The sequence below is a fragment of the Macrobrachium rosenbergii genome, chromosome 37 (assembly GCF_040412425.1).
Source record: "Macrobrachium rosenbergii isolate ZJJX-2024 chromosome 37, ASM4041242v1, whole genome shotgun sequence".
NCBI classification, from domain to species: domain Eukaryota; kingdom Metazoa; phylum Arthropoda; class Malacostraca; order Decapoda; family Palaemonidae; genus Macrobrachium; species Macrobrachium rosenbergii.
Genome location: NC_089777.1, coordinates 5,940,048 through 5,960,136, shown reverse-complemented (window position 1 = coordinate 5,960,136; position 20,089 = coordinate 5,940,048). Strand labels below are relative to the sequence as shown.

At 42.3% G+C, this 20,089-nt stretch overlaps 1 protein-coding gene across 2 annotated transcripts; it reads left to right on the top strand.

Moving 5' to 3' along the window:
• The first annotated feature begins 664 nt into the window (after positions 1 to 664).
• LOC136825275 (uncharacterized) lies at positions 665 to 18,833 on the top strand. Of its 2 annotated transcripts, none has more exons than XM_067081353.1 (3): positions 665 to 925; positions 14,321 to 14,467; positions 16,161 to 18,833. In XM_067081353.1, exons 1-3 carry the CDS (start codon positions 680 to 682, stop codon positions 18,510 to 18,512), a joined length of 2,745 nt encoding a protein of 914 aa, XP_066937454.1. In that variant the 5' UTR covers positions 665 to 679; the 3' UTR covers positions 18,513 to 18,833. The 2 variants fall into 2 exon arrangements, with proteins under 2 accessions (XP_066937454.1, XP_066937453.1); XM_067081352.1 differs by having other exon boundaries at positions 14,318 to 14,467.
• The last annotated feature ends 1,256 nt before the right edge of the window (positions 18,834 to 20,089 follow it).

Sequence of the window (20,089 nt, the reverse complement as noted above, 5' to 3'; positions counted from 1 at the left end):
GTTTTTATCTAATATCATTCTTCATTTTTTACGTTCATATTTTAACACTGAATTTTACTTGTACAGTATGCTACCATTCCCCTTTTCATTATCATTCACATCATTAATTTATAAATTTCATCTTCATCGCTGCTCTGAATAATCCTGTTGGTTTCTGGCGCTTGTTCTTCAAGACCTAGATTTCATAATCAATCAGTCAATCAATCCATGTTACATTTCAGTATATTTTCCAAGCCAGTTCACAGAGGCTGTCAGCAGTGTGGTTGAACAGATGTTACCTTTGCATCAGTTGTTAACAGTGTAATTTACTGCTTTAAATGTTTATTACATTTCTTCCCTCGTTCTTTATTTCTTTAGATTTTCCTCTTTACCATGTAATACTGTACTCTGCTGGTTGTAAAGTAATTGTTGTATTTCCTTCCCTTATACTCGGGACTAACCATCGATCATGATAATGTGCTTTAGGGCAGACAGTTGTTTATTAATTTAAATTTATAATATTGATAAAAATGTGAATAAAAAAAATCACAGTTCTATACTAGGACAGGTTAGGTTAGGTTAGGTTAGGCTAAGCATGGAGTGCTCAAAATAGATTCCTAGAAATTCCTTGCTGAAAACTGGGTTTTTTATGAGTAATCAAATATGGTACACTCAGTGTTCAAGTTGCCATATTCTGATAATGTTTAAACTATCATATTTATTTTTTTTGTTTCAGACCTCAGGTTCAGAGCCTGTACCCCCAGAACCAGGTTCTCATGTATATGAAACAAGGAAGAAGTATTGCTGCTATTGTGGGAGAAGAGGTCATTACGGTTTCGAGTGTAGACTTGCCAGATGTTCCTATGTTATTCAAGGACAGTCAGTCTTCAGTTACAGCACACCTGTCGTGGAAGCTAATGGACAACTTCTTGTTAATTTAGAAGGTGTAAGTATCAAGTTCCCATCTTTTATAGCCAGGTGTTGTTAATTAGTATTAGTTATACAAGGAACTTTTTATTTTATAAAAGAAAATAATAATGATCCATGAATAACCACGAGCAAAACAAGTTGTGTAGCTCATCCAGTGCCCCGGGCAAGACAGTTTTGTATCTTACCTAAAATGTTGAATATGAAAGTGAGAGTGAATGAGATGACTGGTCTTTTTTCCTTTTTCTTTCTTTTACTTCTCTATTGATGGGCAATAGAGGGAATAATTCCATCATATGCTGAAACTGGTTAGGTGCAGGTGAGCAAGCTTCCATTCTAGTTTTATATGTTTGTTCCTACACAATACAAATTCTTTATAGAAGCAAGTCCCATTCCTCTTTCTTACAATGGGGGGGAGGAATTGGCAACAAGCAAGATTGGTGGCTAACATAAGTTTTGTTGGATCCAGAGTTTGCCAGGGAATTTGTGTCAAGCCAAACTAGTTAAACTTAAATATGTATTCGCCATTCTTTGTGTACAGCATGTAGGGGTCAAGAGTGTTCCCAGGAGAACACATGCAGTGAATGTATGGAATGGAGTCAGGAGTTTTGCAAACATACAGTTCCCATCAGATAAAGCTGGTTAGGGATAGGGATAGAAAGAAGCGAAGGAAGCTAGGCTGTCATCTTCTTCAGTGGTGGCATTCTTATCACCTCCTCCAAGAGGCTGTTCCTTCCTCCTCTCCTACCCCCTCCTCTACCGCTGCTCTTTCCCCTCTGAATATTCCCGCCTCTTCTTCACCAGCTTCCCAGTATGTTTTCCCTAAAGCCAAGCCCAGCCTCGAGGCTGATAAATCAGAATTCGTTCTTTTCAGAAATCAAATGGAAGCGCAAATGAACGGTTTCATGGAGTCGGTCTTAAGTTTAGTAAGGTTCGCACCGTAGTCCGGCGTTAGCGCCGGTGATGACGTCAGTGTTGGTGTTGGTGATAACAATGTGGTTGTTCGCGATCGCGTTTCAGGCGAGTCTGCTCGTTTTTCTGAATCTTTTGAGCAAAGGCAACTGTCCCCCGCCTTCTGAGGCTAGAAGACAGTCCGGCGCTGTTGTGAAAAGGTCAGAAATTATTGCCCACGAGCATTTTAAATATCCTTCTAAGGCACAGGAAAGCCTTAGTCCTGGTGGCGGAAGTAGTAAGCTTGACTCGCCGAGGCAGCGCAGAAAAAGCTTCAGGGAGACGTGAAAGTGATCCATCGACGAGCCGATCTTCTCGCCATCGCCGACATCGCAGGATGGTGTCCCCAGAAGCTTCATCAAGGCGGTCGCAGTCGAAAGGCGGCACTACCTAAGGTTAAGCTCTTCAGGTGAGAGTAGCACCAGTTCATCTTCAGTCTCTTCATATTCCAGCTCTTGGATCCCCCTCCTCGTTTCTCATCGCCTATCTGTGGGATCAGACCTCAATTGTTAAAGAGGCATTCTTCGGATAATTCCTGCCCTGGGGTTACTAAACTCTTCAAGAAAAGGACAGCCAGTCCTATACCTGGTTGCTCAGCGTGGGGATCCGATCAAGAAGATACATTTCAGACGCTTCCTCCCAGGTCATCTAGTGCAGTCAAGAGGCCTAGCCCTCTCCAGGAAGTTCCAGAAAAGTGCCCGGCCCTCTTACTCCTCCTCCTACACAAAGTGTCTGCGCCTTTGGCTACATCTTCCAGTGTCCTCCCAGGAGTCTATTCTGTTGGAAGGGAAGCTAGAAAAGGTAGTCTGATACTAAAGTCCTTGGTATTCCTGAGGATAAAAAGTCGTTCCTCCTCAACTCCTGGTCGGTCTGGGCACGGAACCGATTCTTTCTGGTGAAGAGGAAGGCCCAGGTGAATCGGGGCCTTCTTCACATTACGCTTCTCTACTCAGCTTCCTGCTGCAGTCGCAACCGCAACATTTTCAGTGGACAGCCCCCTCTTCTCCGACTTCACGTTGTGTCTGGGAAAACAAGGTCCTGCCACTTCACTTCCCAAGTTGGTACTCTCCACCGCCTCCAAGAAAGCATTAAAAGAGGTAGAGGCGTGGTTGGAAGCTAAGAGGTCCTCGGTAAGTCCTGTTTGCGCACCCTCCTTCAAAGCTGTAAAAGGAGGCAAAATTATTACAGCACAGGAGCTTTTCCTTCACTGGGATCCATAATTTCAGCACAGGGGACTTGGCTCCCTTGTGGACCCCTCAAGAGTCATTTCATTCAAGAGGCAGCCAAGACCTTCTTTTCTGCCCTAGATGTAGAACATTTTTCCAGGAACCTCTTCAAGCTCCTAGAGATTGTCAGCTTTATCGATTGGTCAATGGGAGCTGTTTTCAAACAGGTGGAGCAGGCTAATCTCGCGGAGAAGACGTCTTGGAAAAAATCACAGGGTTCCTTTCCTGCACCGATATCGCTATCCATGATGTGGCAGGCGAAATTTCCTCCCCTCTTCATCAAAAGATGGCCACTCTGAAGAAGAGGGAAACTTGGTGCTCATTCTTGTCTAAGGCTGTGACTTCTTTCGCAGAGAACGGTTTTGATGTTCGCACCCTTTGACAAGGAGGGCCTCTTCCCAGAAGCAGTAGTGAAAGACGTCCTGTCAGCCATGGATAAGAGGGCGTCAACAGTCCCACATCCTGTCAATGTCTTCCACCAGACCAAGGCCTGCTCCAGCCTCCTTGACCAAGATGGTATCTCCTCTTAACAGGCATCCGTTTCAGTAACTCCAGGTCCAAACCTTACTCAAGGTCCCGCTACAACCCAGGGGTCACAAGTTCTCCTCAAAGCCACAAGGTCGTCATACCAGTAAGTAGGATCCCTGTCCTCCATGCGCCGGTGGGGGCCAGACTCAGCGGATTTTGGGAGGAATGGAGAGACAGAGGTGCAGATCAGTGGGTGGTGCAAGTGCTCCAGCTAGGCTACTTCTGCCGACTTATTCGCCCAACCTCCTCCCTATCTCCATTCTCCCGCAATATTTGACAGCATACTCAAGAGGCTCAGTCAAGTTTTTGGCCTTAGAGACAGAAGTCTGGCCTCTTAGGGAAACTGTGATTGGATTTTGAAGTGCAGGAACGTGTCAACCCCAGGTTTCTACAACCGCCTGTTTGTAGTCCCCAAGTCATCAGGGGTTGGAGGCCAGTTCTGCCTCCTAAGTGCTTCTCTCAATATGTACTTAGTGAAAACCAAGTTCTCCATGGAAACCAACCGCTCAGTTCTTCAGGCACTAACTCGGGGGATTTGATGGTGACTTCAGAACATGGAAGATGCCTACTTCCACATTCCAGTACATCAGGACTCCAGGAGGTATTTCTTCGCTTTGTTTTCAAGGGCAGAGTTTACCAGTTCCGGCCCTCTGAGGGCCTGTCGACAGCCCTGCCAAGTGTTCACCAGGGTTCTCGCCCCGATAGGTCATTGGCTCCACCTGGAGGAGTTCAGATCTCCTTGTACCTAGACGATTGGCTCTTCCCTTCATCATCAAGGGACCTCTGCATGGAGGACCTTCACAGAACCCTAAGGTTAGCTCGGGACTTAGGGATTCTGATAAACACGGAAAAGTCAAGCTTAGTTCCTTCACAGAGGATTCTTTATTTGGGATGACTCTGGACAGTCTAGCTTTTGGCTTTTCTGTCTCCCAAAAGGGTCTCCTCCTGCCTTCAGACGGTGGAGAAGTTTCTTCTCCTGGACAGTTGCTCCAGACACAGTGGGTGGCTCTCCTGGGAACTCTGTCGTCAGCGGAGCAATTTGTATGGTTAGGCCGTCTGCACATGAGACCCTTGCAGTTTTTCCTCAGGGACTCTTGGGACAGAAGGACCCAAACGGACTCCATGGTCTTCAACATTCCCCACGATGTCAAGGGGCATCTTTTCTGGTGACCCAGATGCTATCCGAAAGGCAATCGGAGGGTCTGGATCTCTCCCAAGACAACCATCCCTGCAGATGTTCTCAGACGCCCAATGTTGGGTGGGGAGCCATCTAGCCAACCTCCACTCAGGAGTTTGGTCGGACGAACAGAAGAAGCTCCACATCAATGTCAAGGAACTGTTGGCCATTCAGGCACCTCTCCAGGAATTTTCGACCCACCACTCAGGCCAAGCAGTAGCTGTTCACGCCGACAATTCGACGGCTCTAGAAAATATCCGAAACAGTGAGGTACCCATCAGTTCAGAGCACTTTGCCCTGTTCAAAGCGGCGAGGACCTTCTTCTGTGGGGGACAGCAACAGGGTGGCCCTGTCCCCTCGGTTTGTGCAGGGAAACTGAATGTCCTGGCGGACCAACTCAGCAAAGTGTCTGGAGGACCAGACTCTCCCAACGGAGTGGACCTTGCACCCGCAAGTGTGTCTAGATCTGTGGAATCTGTGGGGCACTCACAGCTAAGATCTCTTCACAGGACATCATCTCCAAGAACCATCGATCTCCCAGTGTTCTGCTCACCAGTTCCAGACCCACTGACTCACTTGGTGGACGCCATGCTCTTTCTAGACTGGACCTGTGAATCTGTTTGCCTGAGTCTGCCTTCCCTCCTTTCGGGCTCATCAGGCAAGTGATAAACAAAGTGAAATTCCATCAGCAGGTCTTCAGCTGTTCCATCTGTCAAGCTTCTGGCCAAGGAAGGAGTGGTTCCCGGACCTGCTAGATCTCCTGATAGGAGTTGGTGGCTTCTACCTCAAAAGAACTCTCAGACAACCCCACCTAATGAAGTTCCACCAAGGATTGTCCACTCTTGTTGACAGGCTTCAGACTGTCAGGAAGCTCATGGGAGGGTGCAAGGTTTTTCAAGAAAGGCTGCAGAGGCTCATTGTCTAGGTGCAGAAGGGACCCTCAGAAAATTATGGCAATCCAAGTGGACAGTCTTCAGGAACTGGTAGAAAAAAATAGTATCTCCTCTTCTTAGTATAACTTTCCGATTTTTTCATTTACTTGAGGGATTCAAGAAAATTGATGCCATCAACCATCAAGGGCTATCAGAGCTATGCTGTCCTCCGTCTTCTACCATAGGGGTTAGACCTATCAAATAACCGAGACTTGTCAGACCTCCTCAAGTCCTAGATCACAGCTAAGGGGAGAAAACCTGCGGATCTTGCCTGGAATTTAGATGTAGTTTTGAGGTGGTTAATGTCTCCAATGTGTGCAACAGGCTTTAGAAGGTCTGTCTTAGAGACCTCACTAAGAAATCCCTTTTTCTGGTTACTTTAGAAAGGGCAAAGAGGGTTAGTGAAATACAAGCCATTGACAGGAAGTGGGCAAGGTAATGCTGTTTGCTCGTTCACCTTGAATTTTCTAGCCAAGAACGCAGTCTCCTTCCAATTCAAGATCCTGGACAGAGTCCTTTACCATTCAGAAGTTCAGAAGTGGCTGGCCCTCAAGAATTGGAGGCTCCATTTGTGGCCCATGAGAGCTGGATCAAAGGTGATGGAGTGGCCAGAACAGCCAGCATCAGAGGACCTTGTCGGAATAACCTGTGGTGTTCAGTGAAAGATCCATCAAGACCTTTATCCAAGAATGCCCTGGCTTTCTTCGAAAAACTGGCAAGAGGAACTCATTTTAGAGGCGCACAGAGCACATCAACGAGGAGGACGAACGCCACAGTCAAGGTGTCTCACATTCAGGGAATGGTGCGGAAAACAGCATTTCTCTTCAGTGGCCTCTCTAACTCAATAATTTAAGTCACATTTGCAGAAACCACAGAGCACCTTCTGGAGGTCGGAAGTCGGTGTTTGCGTGTCACTACCTTAGGGAGGTTGAAGTTGCGGGAGACAAGGACCTGATCTTATGCGTTAGGTCCCTTTCGGAGCAGGTTTGGTTTTAGGGGAACACACTTGGAATTTGGGGTAGGTTCCTTATCCTTCCTTAACCCTGTGGTTTTATGGTTGCTGACAAGGCTTCTTGGAAGGATCAGTTCACCTGGAGAAGACCCCCTCCATTCTAGTTGAGCTGCCGAGGGTATAGGGAAGGGGATGTATTTAACTATTTTTAGGTTATGGGGTGAGACCAGTCTTTCAGTCTGGTTGCTTTGGTTGCTCAGGGCAAGAGCAAAGGAAGTCACCCTTGTCTCAGTCCCAGATGTTTTTCCCTGACTGCTGTCTCATTTGTTAGGAGCAGAGTGGCTAGCAGTGCCTTGTCCAGGCCTCTAGGGCCCTAAAATTGGAGCTTCAACCAGCAGCAGTAACTCCCTGCAAAAGCCCATCTCTGTACCAGGAAGGTGACTCCTGCCCTTTTGTTGGTATGGATCCTTTATACCCATGGTTAGAGTTTGTTCTTTTCTTTTTTTGTGTGTGTGTAACCTTTCAATAACTGGTACCTCATCCCCTGCCCTTCCACCTTAAATGTGGAATCAGATTTTACAGTGTTTTGGTAAGCAAATCATTATTGTTAATGAAAATGACATTTTTATGATAAAATGATGTTTCATTATACTTGCCCAAAACACTGTTGGAAAGGCCTCCTCCTCTCCCCGCATAGACTTTTTTTTTTTTTTTATTTCAGGTTTTCACTAATTTGTATTGATTTGAAACTGACCTGGGTTGTTTATGGGTTGTCTCCTGCAACCTTACCCCCACCGGCATCCGGTGGGTTGCAAGTCTCCGTTAATTGTATCAGCATTCCAAACAAAGTTTGAAAATTTATATCTCGGCTCTTTGTCGATTTTAAAGAGATAAAAGCTTTTACAGTGTTTTAGTCATGTAGGTTGAAACATCATTTTATCATAAAAATGTCTTTTTGTTGTCTCCAACAGTTCTTTGCCATCGTCAAGACACAGCGTAGATATGTATTTCATAATCTATTAGCCCAGATGTCTGGCTGTTCAGTAAACTTATGCTCAGCAGATCAGAGGCATGTGACTTTCCATGTCCTAATATTTAGTGTTTAGTAACCAGATGGTCTGAACCTCCAGTTGGTTCAGGCTTTCTTAATCCACCTCCAAGAGTAAGTCTTCCCTGTGTTAGGACCAAGGTTTGTTCCATTTAACAAATGACAAATTTTCAATCAAAATAATTTTTAAATAACTAACCTTCAGTCTTAATGTATATGACTCCCTCCCTCCTCCTCCCTCATTCTTTCCTGGACTGAAGGACAACTGATATGATGGTTCTAATTACAGGGTAAGGCAGGTCGTATGGCTTCCTCCTTCTCCCACATTGGCTGATGCTCGTTGCCACCAATTCCGTGTTATTTTTAACCAGACTCCAGCTAGTGCCAGAGAATTTATCCCTACGGTAAGACCGAAGGCTTGTTAATTGTGAAAAATACAAATTGATTTAAAATTTGCCATTTTTATATAAGTGACTTACCCAGTAATTACTTAGCTAAGAGTTTCTACTTGAACAGCAGTTAGAATTCTGAATTCCGCAGCAGCATTTCTTTTGTTTTGTGTGAGTGATTATGCCTCGCCCACTTTCGGGGTACGAAAGAGGAACAACATCACCAACATGACAATTTGTTTCTGCCGCTTGTAGCGTCAACACCTGGTTTGTTACAGCGGTTTAGAGTTTTTTGGATTCTTAATTTTCTTCCTTGATGAAGTATTTTTGTAGCCTTTTTGGCATTTTTTTCACATAGTGACTCTTTTGGATTTGACTTACACGATTTTGACTTTTCAACTAGTTAGGATATGTCCAACACTAGTAGTTCTAGTTTTTGGTATTGCAGTAAAGGCTGCAATACCCGAATGACAAAATTGACTTACATTCTCACACCTTGTGTCCGGTTGTAGAGGACAAGTTTGCTGTATTAATTTGACGTGTGACGAGTGCAGGGATTGGGGAGAACAGAAATGGAAAACTTTAAATTCTCATTTAGCTAAGCTAGAGGGAGATAGGAGGAGGAAAGCAGCTGCAAAGCCAGCAGGAAATTAGCTAGTCAGGCTTTGACTCCTAGATCAGATAAGGCTGACATGTCTGTTAATTCTCCAACTGTTAACCCTTCCCCACCTGCATCAATTAATTCTCCTAAACCACCCACTCCTTCTCCTGGCTCCATCACTTCCAAACCCGATCACTTCGCCAGCCTTGAGGATAAGTTTGAGCAACTTTTAAGTCTGGTAATGAGTACAGTGGCCCAGTTAGGGACATCAGTGCGTGTCCTGATGGACAAGTTTGAAAACAGTGCTAAAGGTGAAGTGTCAGTGGAGGAGGTGGCTGCTCGTCCTGCTGATTCTCCTAGGCGTCAGTCCCTGCCATACTCCCCGCTATCTGGGAGGAGGCATACCAGTAGTCCAAGGGAGGTCAGTGTGTCTGCCCACAGGCAGTCGTCCCCTCAGTCCAGTCTGTTGCATCCCAGGTTGCAACTAGAGACAGCCACTGGAAAGGCGTCTCGGAAGTGCATCGACTTTCGTCAAGTTCTGAGGAGTCTTGCCTGCTTAAGAGGTGTTTCTTGGGTAAAGATCAGTCCCTGCATCTCCCTTACGAGAGAATGAGGGAGTCTTCCTTCAGTCCTCAACCTTCGTGTAGGAAGTGGGACAGTCTGGAGCGTTTCTTCTCTCCTCAGCGCCAGGAGCGAGGCTCTAGCTCACTGCACCTTTTGGGCGAACAGCTCCAGATTTCGTGTAAGCCCCCTGTTCCCTCTGAACATCCCGTATCAGTGGAACGCTCTGATGAGCACCATGAAGCAGACAAGTGCCCTGTAGCAGCCAGGTGCCCTGATGCGGCCAGGCGTCCTGATGCAGTTAAGCACCCTGAAGCAGCCAAGTGCCCTGACGCAGTCAGGCACCCTGAGGTGGTCGGACGCTCTCTTTCGCCAGAGCCCCCTGAAGCTTCCGATCTTTCCCTAGCGCCTGACCCCCCTCAAGACTCCAAGCGCCCTGCAGCTTCTGATAACCCTTCTCCTGCATTGGACCCAGCTCTTGAGCCTTTGCAACGTAAACTGGATAATGTCCTTCATCTTTTACAGACACCTGCAGCACAGACAGCTCCTGAATTAGATTCAGTTGTCCCTGATCTCTTCTGAAGACGAAGAAGGGGAGCAGTTCTCGTCTTCTACGCTGTATGTGACACTCCTCAAGTTCCTTCTGCAGCAGTTCCCGGAATTTTTCACTCTGGCCTCTCCTTCCTCTCCAGCTTCATCTTTCTTGATGAGCAATCCGCCTGTGAATTTGACGAGACTTCCTAAGATGGCTCTTTCTTCTTCATCGAAGAAAGCTCTTTGCCAAATAGAGAACTGGCTTTCCGAGAAGAGGGATTAAGGGAAAGCCTGTTTTAGTGTTCCTCCTTCTCGTCTCGCGTGTATGCGTTACTTGTCATACGCAGCGGGTGAAGCTCCTTCCCTGGGAGTGGCTACCTCCTCCCAGGGGGACTTTTCTGCGCTCATTGACTCAGGACATAGGTCGGCTCTCGCTTTGGCAAAGACGTTCTTTTCAGCACAGGAGATTGATCATCTGTTGAAAAGTTTGTTCAAGTCCTTGGAGGTGTTGAGTTTTCTCGACTGGTGTTTGGGAGCAGTTGCCAAGAAGCTTTAAGATCCGGCTTTTTTGTGTGATGAAGCCTCTGACCTGTTTAATTTTCTCTCCTGCGCAGATAAAGCCGTTAGAGATGGATCACAGGAATAAGCTGCCCCCTTTATGCCATGGGCGTGCTTAAGAAGTGAGAACTTTGGGTCTCATTCACATCGAAGGGCGTTACGGCCCCACAGAAATCGGCTCTCGTTTATTCCCCTCTGGATAAGCAGCATTTGTTTCCACAGTCTACTGTAGGTGAGATTGCAGCAAGTCTACACCAGAAATCAAAGCCGTTTCGTGGAGGAAATCAGAGATCACGCTCCAGGTCCCGAGGATGAATTAGATTTGCTCCCTGAGCAATCAAGAAATCTTCCAAATCATCCTCTTGCAAGTGAGAATTTAGTCCTTCATGCTCCGTTAGGGGCCAGGCTTCATCTCTTTTGGGAGAGACAAATCAGTGGGCGGTGAAAGTTTTAGAGGAAGGATACTCTATCCCCTTCAGGGAGAATCTGCCATTGACCAGCGCTCCCATCGTATTGACGGCTTACTCCATAGGATCGGAGAGGTATTTGGCCCTATCGAAGGAAGTGTCTTCTCTTCTGAGCAAAGAAACAGTAGAAGTAGTAAAAAAGGTAGACTCAAAAGGATTTTACAATCGCCTTTTTGTATTGCCCAAGGCTTCAGGGGGTTGAAGACCGGTGCTCGACGTAAGTGCTTTGCAGAAAAAACAAAATTCAGCTTGAAACCATCCACTCAGTTCTTGCTTCCATCCGTCAGGGAGATTGGATGATCTCCCTGGACACGCAAGACGCTTATTTCCATATTCCGATTCACCTGGCCTCAAGGAAATACCTACGATTTCTTTTCGAGGACCAGGTCTGTCAGTTTTGAGCACTTTGTTTCGGTCTCTCGACAGCCCCACAAGTTTTCACTCGAGTGTTGGCTCCTTTGGCAGGTTGGCTACATTTAGTGGGAGTGAGTGTCGCACTATATCTGGACGATTGGCTAATTCATTCACCCACAAAGAAATGCTGCATGGAGGACTAATAATGAACTTTGAGAAACCACAAACAATCCCCACTCAGAAGATTCTTTATTTGGGAGTTCTAATAGACTCTCTGAGTTTCAGGCTCCTCTGTCACTCAAGAGAGTAGAAAACTGTCTGAGGAAGGTAGACCTTTTCCTCTTGCTTCATTCTTGCTCCGCCACCCAGTGGATGAGTCTCTTGGGGACGATGGCTTCTCTAGAGCAATTCGTAAGACTGGGGAGACTTTACATGAGACCTCTCCAGTTCTATTTAAGAGCTTGCTGGGATCGGAAGTTGCATCAGGAACTTCCCTTTCGGAAGGGAAGTCTCTCGTTCTGGTGAGCCTTGACCTAGACTTCTTTTCCAATGTGTTGGACCTAGGTTGGGGAGCGCTCCTCGGGAACCTGGAAGTCTTAGGGAGGTGGTCTTCGGAGGAGAAAAGGCTTCATATCAACGTGAGAGAATTGAAGGCGATACATCTCGGTCTGCAACACTTCACAACGCAGGTACACAACAGGACTATAACGGTACATGCGGACAATACCACAACCATAGTGTACATCAGACATCAAGGGGGGACCCACTCATTTTCACTCTGCGAGGTAGCGAGAGGCCTACTGTGCTGGGTGGATCGGAACCAGACTCGATTAATCACCCGGCTCATACAGGGCAAGTGCAGTGACCTGGCAGACGAGTTGAGCCATCACAAGCAAATTCTGTCTACGGGGTGAGACATTAGATCTTCGCTCTTGTGCCAGCCTTGGAAATTATGGGGCAACCAAACAGACCTGTTTGCAACCAGGAATTGCCGCCTTCCTCTGTTCTGTTCCCCCTTTCCGGATCCTCTAGCTTGGGCAACGGATGCAATGATCCTGGACTGGTCCAACCTAGATCTTTATGCCTTTCCTCCATTCGGGATGATTCAAAAAGTAGCAAGGAAGTTTCGCTCACACCACAATGTAAGGATGACTCTCGTGGCTCCCTACTGGCCGCAGAAGGAGTGGTTTCCGGACTTGATCAATCTCCTCATAGATTTTCCAAGACTCCTTCCTGAGATTCCAAGTCTTCTCCCCCTAGTTCCACGATGGACGGGTCGGTATAGTTCTCGGCTAGGACTCTGCTGGGCCTGCACAGTTCGAGTCTCCGACTGGCCAATGAAGAATTAGAGGAATTTATTTCTGGTGATAGAAATTCTTTTCTCGGTATAATGTAGTTCGGATTCCACGATAAGCTGTAGGTCCCGTTGCTAGTTAACCAGTTGGTTCTTAGCCACGTAAAATAAGTCTAATCCTTTGGGCCAGCCCTAGGAGAGCTGTTAATTATCTCAGTGGTCTGGTTAAACTAAGGTACAGTGACCCCTCGTTTATCGCGGGAGATAGGTTCCAAGACCAGCTGCGATAATTGAAATTCCGCGAAGTACGAACAGCATATTTATTTATTTAATGAAGTAGCGACCTTGTATTTATTTCATTATTTACTACAGTATATACATATATATTTAAAGGCTTTATAAACCCTCCCCACACTCTTATAAACCTTTCCCACACTGTTATAAACACTTCCTATGCACTTAAACACTGTATTACTATTTTGATCTGTTATCACCGTAATATGCATAAACAAAAAAAAGATCGACCCATATTTGTAATGTTTACGTTCTGAGAATCAGCTGACTGAAGCTGCTCACTACTACCGAAAGAATTAGGAAAATAATTTTTTAGTTGCTAAAAGAAACAAATTTATTAATGAAATTATTTTTAATTTTGTACATAAAAGTTTATGATACAGTAATTCATATTTCATAGAGAGAGAGAGAGAGAGAGAGAGAGAGAGAGAGAGAGAGAGAGAGAGAGAGAGAGAGAGAGAGAGAGAGAGAGAGAGAACTGGTGTGTACAGCACAGTAGCTTGGGACGAGACTAAGTCTTGACTTGACAAGCTGGGGATGAGAGAGTATACAGTATCCTTGAGTTGCTTACGTATGAAATTCGGATTTTAATTATTTTTACAGTGATTAAAGATGAAACATCAACAGTGATAAGATGTTCTCTTGTGTACCAATCACATGCCTTGTCCGAGTGCCCGTGGGTATTTACAAAGCTTCCAGTCCTTGCGCATCGGTCTCGTAAGCTGTTCTTCTCGCGTAACATGATGAAACCTCGCTGTTTTCCGCAACATGGCTGCCGATATGGCGGTACTTTTTAATTTTAATTTTTCGATGAATATTTCTGAAAAATCCGCGATGCAATGAAGCCGGCAAAGTTGAAGCGCGATGTGGAGAGGGATCACTGTATATTTACTTTTTCAGGCAACCCCACGTCAGGAAGTTTCATCAAGGCCTATCCTCCGAGATTGTGGGGTATGAAAACTTGCTTCTGGCAAAACACAGTCCATGTTGATGTACTGCCTGTAACCTGAGAGAGAATTTTCTGTTATCACTTCCTGTAAATTTGTTTTTCCTGATAGTGGTTTTGGTCTTATTGTAAAGGCACATAATTGTTCTTTGGTTTTCTGACTGAAAATGTAAAACAAAATTATATGGTCAGATTGATGTCTTGAAGGTAACCAAGCCCTGAAATTCTTTACTTTTCATAAGTATTTAAAAAGCAACGAAGATTTATAAATTGTTTTCACACCATGACAAAGTATGATAAACTTGCTTCCCAGCGATAGATATATCAGTTATGAAATATAACAGTGGAGGGAAATATGGGCAAAAAGTTTAACAATTTTCTATTTTGGATGGGTGTAATGATAGTGTTCTTTGAACAGTCCATACTTGTGTTGGAGGTAGAGTTAAACCCTCCCCCAACACTCACCCTGTGCTACCTATATCAAAATAGTTTTTTTTTTATCATTTAATATTATGGGAATTGCCAAAGATGTAATTTGCATGACATCAGAATCTCAAAGGGTCAAGTTTACTAATCAGATTTCCATCTGTATCTCAAAGCAGGCTCAAGTCAGGGAAAATTTAACAAAAGTGGAGGTAGGAAGAGCTGATCTCCACAAAATTAGTGGCAGAGGAGGCGAGATGATCAACAACATTTCAAGAGTGACTGGAGCTAACTTGTGCGCCTATGAAGATAATGGCAGGAGTTACGTAAGTCTTTGGGAGTCATTTCATATATGTGGATACAGTTAGGATTACTGTATTGTAATCTAAGGGTGATATGTAATTATTTCACCTTTTTCAGTATTCTGTTAGTCTGTGTTAAAATTTGGATGACTAGTCATAGTGTCTACTTGTATACCTGAATGGTTGTGTAGGAATAGATAGCGTGGGTTTTGGGGATATAATGGAAAGTAAAACTTTGAGGAAACCAATGCACTGTACAGTACTTTTATAAGTAAATTAGGACTGGATGAAAAATAATGAAGGCACATAGATATTCAACTGGAGTTTCCAGTAATTTTTACTGATTCTAATGTGCTGTCCAAGTCTCTTCTACTACTTTTTGCTCCTTGACTAGCTGGGGATTTGGTACGACACATGTACACATGCGCTACCAGGGTCTAAGTGATGTCAGGCAGGGCAGCCGATCGAGGCTACGGTCTACCCCAACGCCAAATCAAAGTCCTTCAAAAGAAGGCATCGTGCTTACCCCATATAAAAAATGGGAAAAAGCATGTTAAACGAAGAAGACTAAGGAGACAGTTTTTGTCTGTACAATGGATAATACTAGAAAATGATCCAAAATAATTAGTTTTGTCGTTAAATACTGTTAACATTGTTGGTAGGAACAATAATTTGAATGTCATAATTATTCATTAGTTTGTCAGATGGTTTTCATTTCTTATTATTGGCCAAGTAAATCTTCCTTATTTTACTTAATTTTATATTTTTGCTGATATTTAAATGTGAAAAATTGTTATCACTACTATTTGTTTCATCAAAATCTCAGCAACTGTGTGTTCATATTTGCTATCTTTGAATGTCCCCAGACTCAAAAGAGTTTTGTGTAACAGAGGGAGGATACTAGTTTTACAGTGCATGCTCAGCTTGAATGCAAACATATGTAACTGAAACCCTCCTCTTTTTATGAGTGTGTTGGCTTGTTTACACCTCAATCTACTGTAGAATTCCCCAGCCAGTGTCCTTTCATCAGGATCTCCATTTTCTGGGTATTTTAACTAATATCACATTTTTCACTGGCTAATTACTGTTCTAGTAGCCCCTAAATTTCATGTGAATGGTAATTGTGTTCATTTTCTAAATATGAAGATATGTACCTACAACATGCAAGTGCCCTGGGTTACACTCTGCAGGTTCACCCTTACCTTGATCAACCCTCTCAGTTGTTAAAGCCTTTCTCCCTGACTTATATCAAGCCCTCAGTCTTCTTCTTGATCATACAAGTATGTATTTAGAAACTCAGTATGGTTCCAAATTGTGACAAGGGCGTGCATATGATGAGGTTGCAATGAAACAAGCAAAATTTTAGAAAAAAAATAAGTTTTTCCTACAAATCTCAGTCATATAAAGAGTTCTCTCCTTCCACTGTAATGATCTTGTAGCTTCATTTCCAGACTGCATGAAAGGGAACTAAAAGGGAAACTACTATCCATCTCCTGTCAGTTTGACAAAAAACTGGCAAGTTAGGGCTCATTCAAAGACCACGAATGTGATCATGTATATTATTTGAGTTTGTAGGACAGAATTTATTTTGCCATATAAAAATTTGATTTTTCACTTCACTTATTGCTCTTAACAAGAAATTTTAGCCAAGAGTAAAGTAAGTAATTTTGTTTTAGTACTGTACTACTATGCTTTTTTTTTTTTTTCTAACTTTCAGATCCAGGTAATTGGGGACTCAGGAGCACAGATTTCATCATATTTTGCTCTCGAAACTATATTGGGTTACAGTCTTTGGAACCCTAAATTATCACCTTTAATGAAAACCATGTCAAGAAATAGAAATAAGGAAAAGATTATTAATATAGTGAGAAAAAAGATCAACTTTTATAACGGGCTAAGTAGAAGATTACCAGAGCTCCCAGAGGCTGTCCAAGTTTTGAGGAAAGGACAAAGAATGAATGGGTCAGCAAATTCACCCAAGTTTTCTCAGAGGTTGAAAGAAGCCCTTCAGTTAGTTTCATTGATTATTATTGGTCATTTGAAATGGGGTGAAGGACAAAGTATCCTTCAGCATGTAACTCAGGTGCTGGGCCAGATCAAGAAACTGAGGGTGAAGGAAAAGGTCCCCTTACCAATTTTAGAGGATATTGCATGCAAGCTTCAGAAGATAGATAGCCCACATATAGGGCAGCTCAATGACATTTTGAAATTGGCAGAAAAATACTTAAAGAATACAAAACATGAAGAGGTATTACATGCAAGTAAAATTCAGAGGCCAGTAAATAATATTGTAGATGATGATGTAATAGTTTTGTGTGAAAATGTCAGTGTTGCAAATAGCAAAGTGAATATTGAACATCAAAGTGAAAATCTAATTAATGAATGTGGAAGCAGCTCTAGTAATGCAGTAGGGGGATTTGGAAATGAAAAATCGGTGATCTTAAGCAAGAGAATTGAACAAACTGAAGACATTGAACTAATTCATGACACTGGAAATGAGAAACTGAGAAGCAGTTCTGCAAAGAACAGTTTACCAAAAGCAGGTGTCATTAGGGGCTCTACCAGTGGGTTGATAGATTTGCTATCGTTAGGTGATAAATGCCAAGAAATGAATAATTGTGGTCAAATGAAAAGAAGTTCTGGTGTAAATGCTGAACTTGAAAATGAAGTGCCAGCTGTAGGTAAATATGAGAGTTTTACAAATGGTGGAAATGAGAGATTTTTAACAGACGAAGCAGAAAAGCTAACAGTGGACTTTGGAACTGGAAGTTTAAAAGGTGACAATAGTGGTCTTGAAGGTGTCCCATATTTTGTTCATAAGAGACCTGAGAGCTCTGATTGTGGGGGAAATGATTCTTTGAGGTACAGTTTATCCAGTGCATTGCGTGCTCTCGCGCAAATTAGAACCAGGGAAAGTGTGCTAGAAATTCTTCAAAGAACAGTGGTGTACTGTAACAGTATGCAGAGTAAATTACCAGAGTTACATGATGCAGTAAGCATCCTTAAAGAGAGACAGAAATTTGATTTTATGACCAAATCATCCCCAAGAGGATTCCAGAAGAAATTGAAGACAGCACTTAAGTTAGCATCCCTTCTAATGCTTGGTCACCCAAAAGATGGAGAAGTTTACCATAAAATTTCTGAGTTATTGTCACAGGTTTGGATGCTAAATTCTGAAGTACATGTTCCTGAGTTCATTATTAAGGAGATTAAGAATTCTCTAAGGAAAATGAGTAATCCTTCTGTAAAAAAACTCGATTATTTAATAGCTTTAGCTGATAAGTATGTTACATCAGAAAGTTATGTTGGAGAAGGAAACACTAGAATGCAAAAATGTTTGAGAGCTGACCAGGACCAGGTAGGTAGCAGTAGTGTCATGAAAACCCTGGGTAGTGAAAAAGATGACAAAAGAGTAACCTTCGGTATTGCTGTGGATGACGCTAGAGAAATGATTGCGAAACAGTTACTCATGTCAACTAAGAAGAGACGGAAATGTTCATCTAAAAAGGGGGCAAAAGTTAATACAATTAAGTATGTTGAAAGGGCAGTTTTAGAGGAGTCCATGGATTTAGCAAGTATGGAAAAGCTGTTCCCACTGAAAAGAAAGAAAGGTAATAGTATAAAAAATGGTGGAAAGCAAAAATGTATAAGAAAATTAAATCCAAAGAAGGGAACAGTTTTGGAGAAAGATTTGCCCATCTGTGTTGAAAAAGTATTACCACCAAGTAAAGGAAAGCAAAATAAAGCCAAAAATACTAAACATCAGGCTCCTTTTACAAGTCAGAGGTGTAAAGGTCTGAGAAAAAGCAGTGAGGTAGAAATGCCATCCACTCTTGGAAAAAGCTTAAAGCCTAAAAATAAGGTAAAGAATTTCAGTGTAACAAGAAAAGGCAAATCTAGTAAAGGCACTGAAGGCAGTTCAGTGAAAGGTGTCTGTGGAAAGCAAATTAATAAGAAAGTAAAGGTGAGAGAAACGGATGTAGATAGTTCTGGGCTGAAGTATCCAAAAGCTAAAAAGAAGAGAAAAGTTATATCTAGTAAACTAAAGCCAAAGTTTGCTTTATTTTAACTGTATCATTCTCAGAGGAGGTAAGGATATGGGAGCTGGAGAAGCTTAATTCAGTAAAGGTAACTATGTTGAGTTTACACCTTAGGAAGTTTCAAGATCACTAGGGAAATGAGTAAGAAAGAGCACACTTGATGCATTGTATGATGCCTAATGTCCAGCAAAAGAAAAGTAATTTTCTAATTAAACTGAAAAGGACCCTCAAAGTAAAATCAGTAGTGCAGTTGAGGACTACATTAAAACTAAGTAGGATTATTAGCTAGATTATCATTGTGAAAGAAGAAAAATAATTGCAGATATAGGTACCAATGACCAAGAGAAAAATATCACAATGAAAGTTGATATAATGTGTATATATATATATATATATATATATATATATATATATATATATATATATATATATATATATATATATATATATATATATATATATATATATATATATATATATATATATATATATATATATATATATATATATATATATATATATATATAATATTATATATATATGTATGTCTATATAAAAGACAGCTCATATGTAGAGCTTTATATTAGGCCTGAATAGGTAATTGGTATGAAGTCCTGAAAAGAAAATGTTTAGTGAATAGGTAATTGGTAGAAGTCCTAGAAAATGTTTAGTAGGTGTAGTGTAGTGGAAAGGGTTTGAAGATCTATAACTGAACACCAACAAGGGTCAGAAAAGAATATCCACTGAACAGGAGAAAAGTCAGTATCATTGTTAAGTGTAATTTAAGAATACAGTACTGTTCAAGTGAGTCACTTTTTTAGACTCTTAGAGGTTACCCAAAAGGTTTGTTTTCACATAGCAGTACAGGCACCACCCTACTCGCAAATGAGTTATGTTCTGGGTGGCCGCTTTTAAGTTAGTCACTGTAGTCTTCATGCCTATTTAAGTACAATATGATATAAAATCAGTGCAGTACTGTACATTTTTTCATCCTAAAACACAATACACTGTACGTACAGTATTGTATGTATAGAATAGGTGCAAAACAAAATTTGAATTTACAAGTGGTAAAGGGAAGTGCCCTGAACACAATTTTAAGTTGTGATCCCGTTTGTTTTGTATCTAAATGTTTGTAAGTTGAATGCTTGTAAGTATGGTGGTGTCTGTAATAAACTGCAAAGGTCAATTTTTTTTTTATCAGTCGGTTGCTGCTTGTAAAGTGCCACATAGAAACTTGTTGAATGTGTATGTACTGTATTTGTATATGAAATATATCAGATAGATTCATCAGGGCAGCAGAAAACAGCTGGTATTCATTATTAATTTAAGTTGTCCTAAATATAGTCAAAGTGTGATGCATTAGAATTTTCAAGAAGATTCGATTGTACATTTGCTAGTAATGCCTGTGCTCTTTCTGATCCCAAGTTCTCAAATCTCATATTGGCTTCAACTATTTTTTTTTTCCCAACTTATTATAGTTTAACTAGATCACTACTACAGGTATTCTTGGAATTTGCACATAGATGAATTCAGTGTTGTGATGGAGGAAGGAAATAGCAATGTGAACATTCTGTTTTAAGCTGTATGAACTTTTTATGTTTTTTTG

Coding starts and splice junctions, on each gene's coding strand:
- LOC136825275 (XM_067081352.1), top strand. CDS start 680: ATGTTTAAACTATCATATTTATTTTTTTTGTTTCAGACCTCAGGTTCA. Junction 926..14,317: donor TTCTTGTTAATTTAGAAGGT/GTAAGTATCAAG, acceptor TGTATCTCAAAG/CAGGCTCAAGTCAGGGAAAA. Junction 14,468..16,160: donor AAGATAATGGCAGGAGTTAC/GTAAGTCTTTGG, acceptor TCTAACTTTCAG/ATCCAGGTAATTGGGGACTC.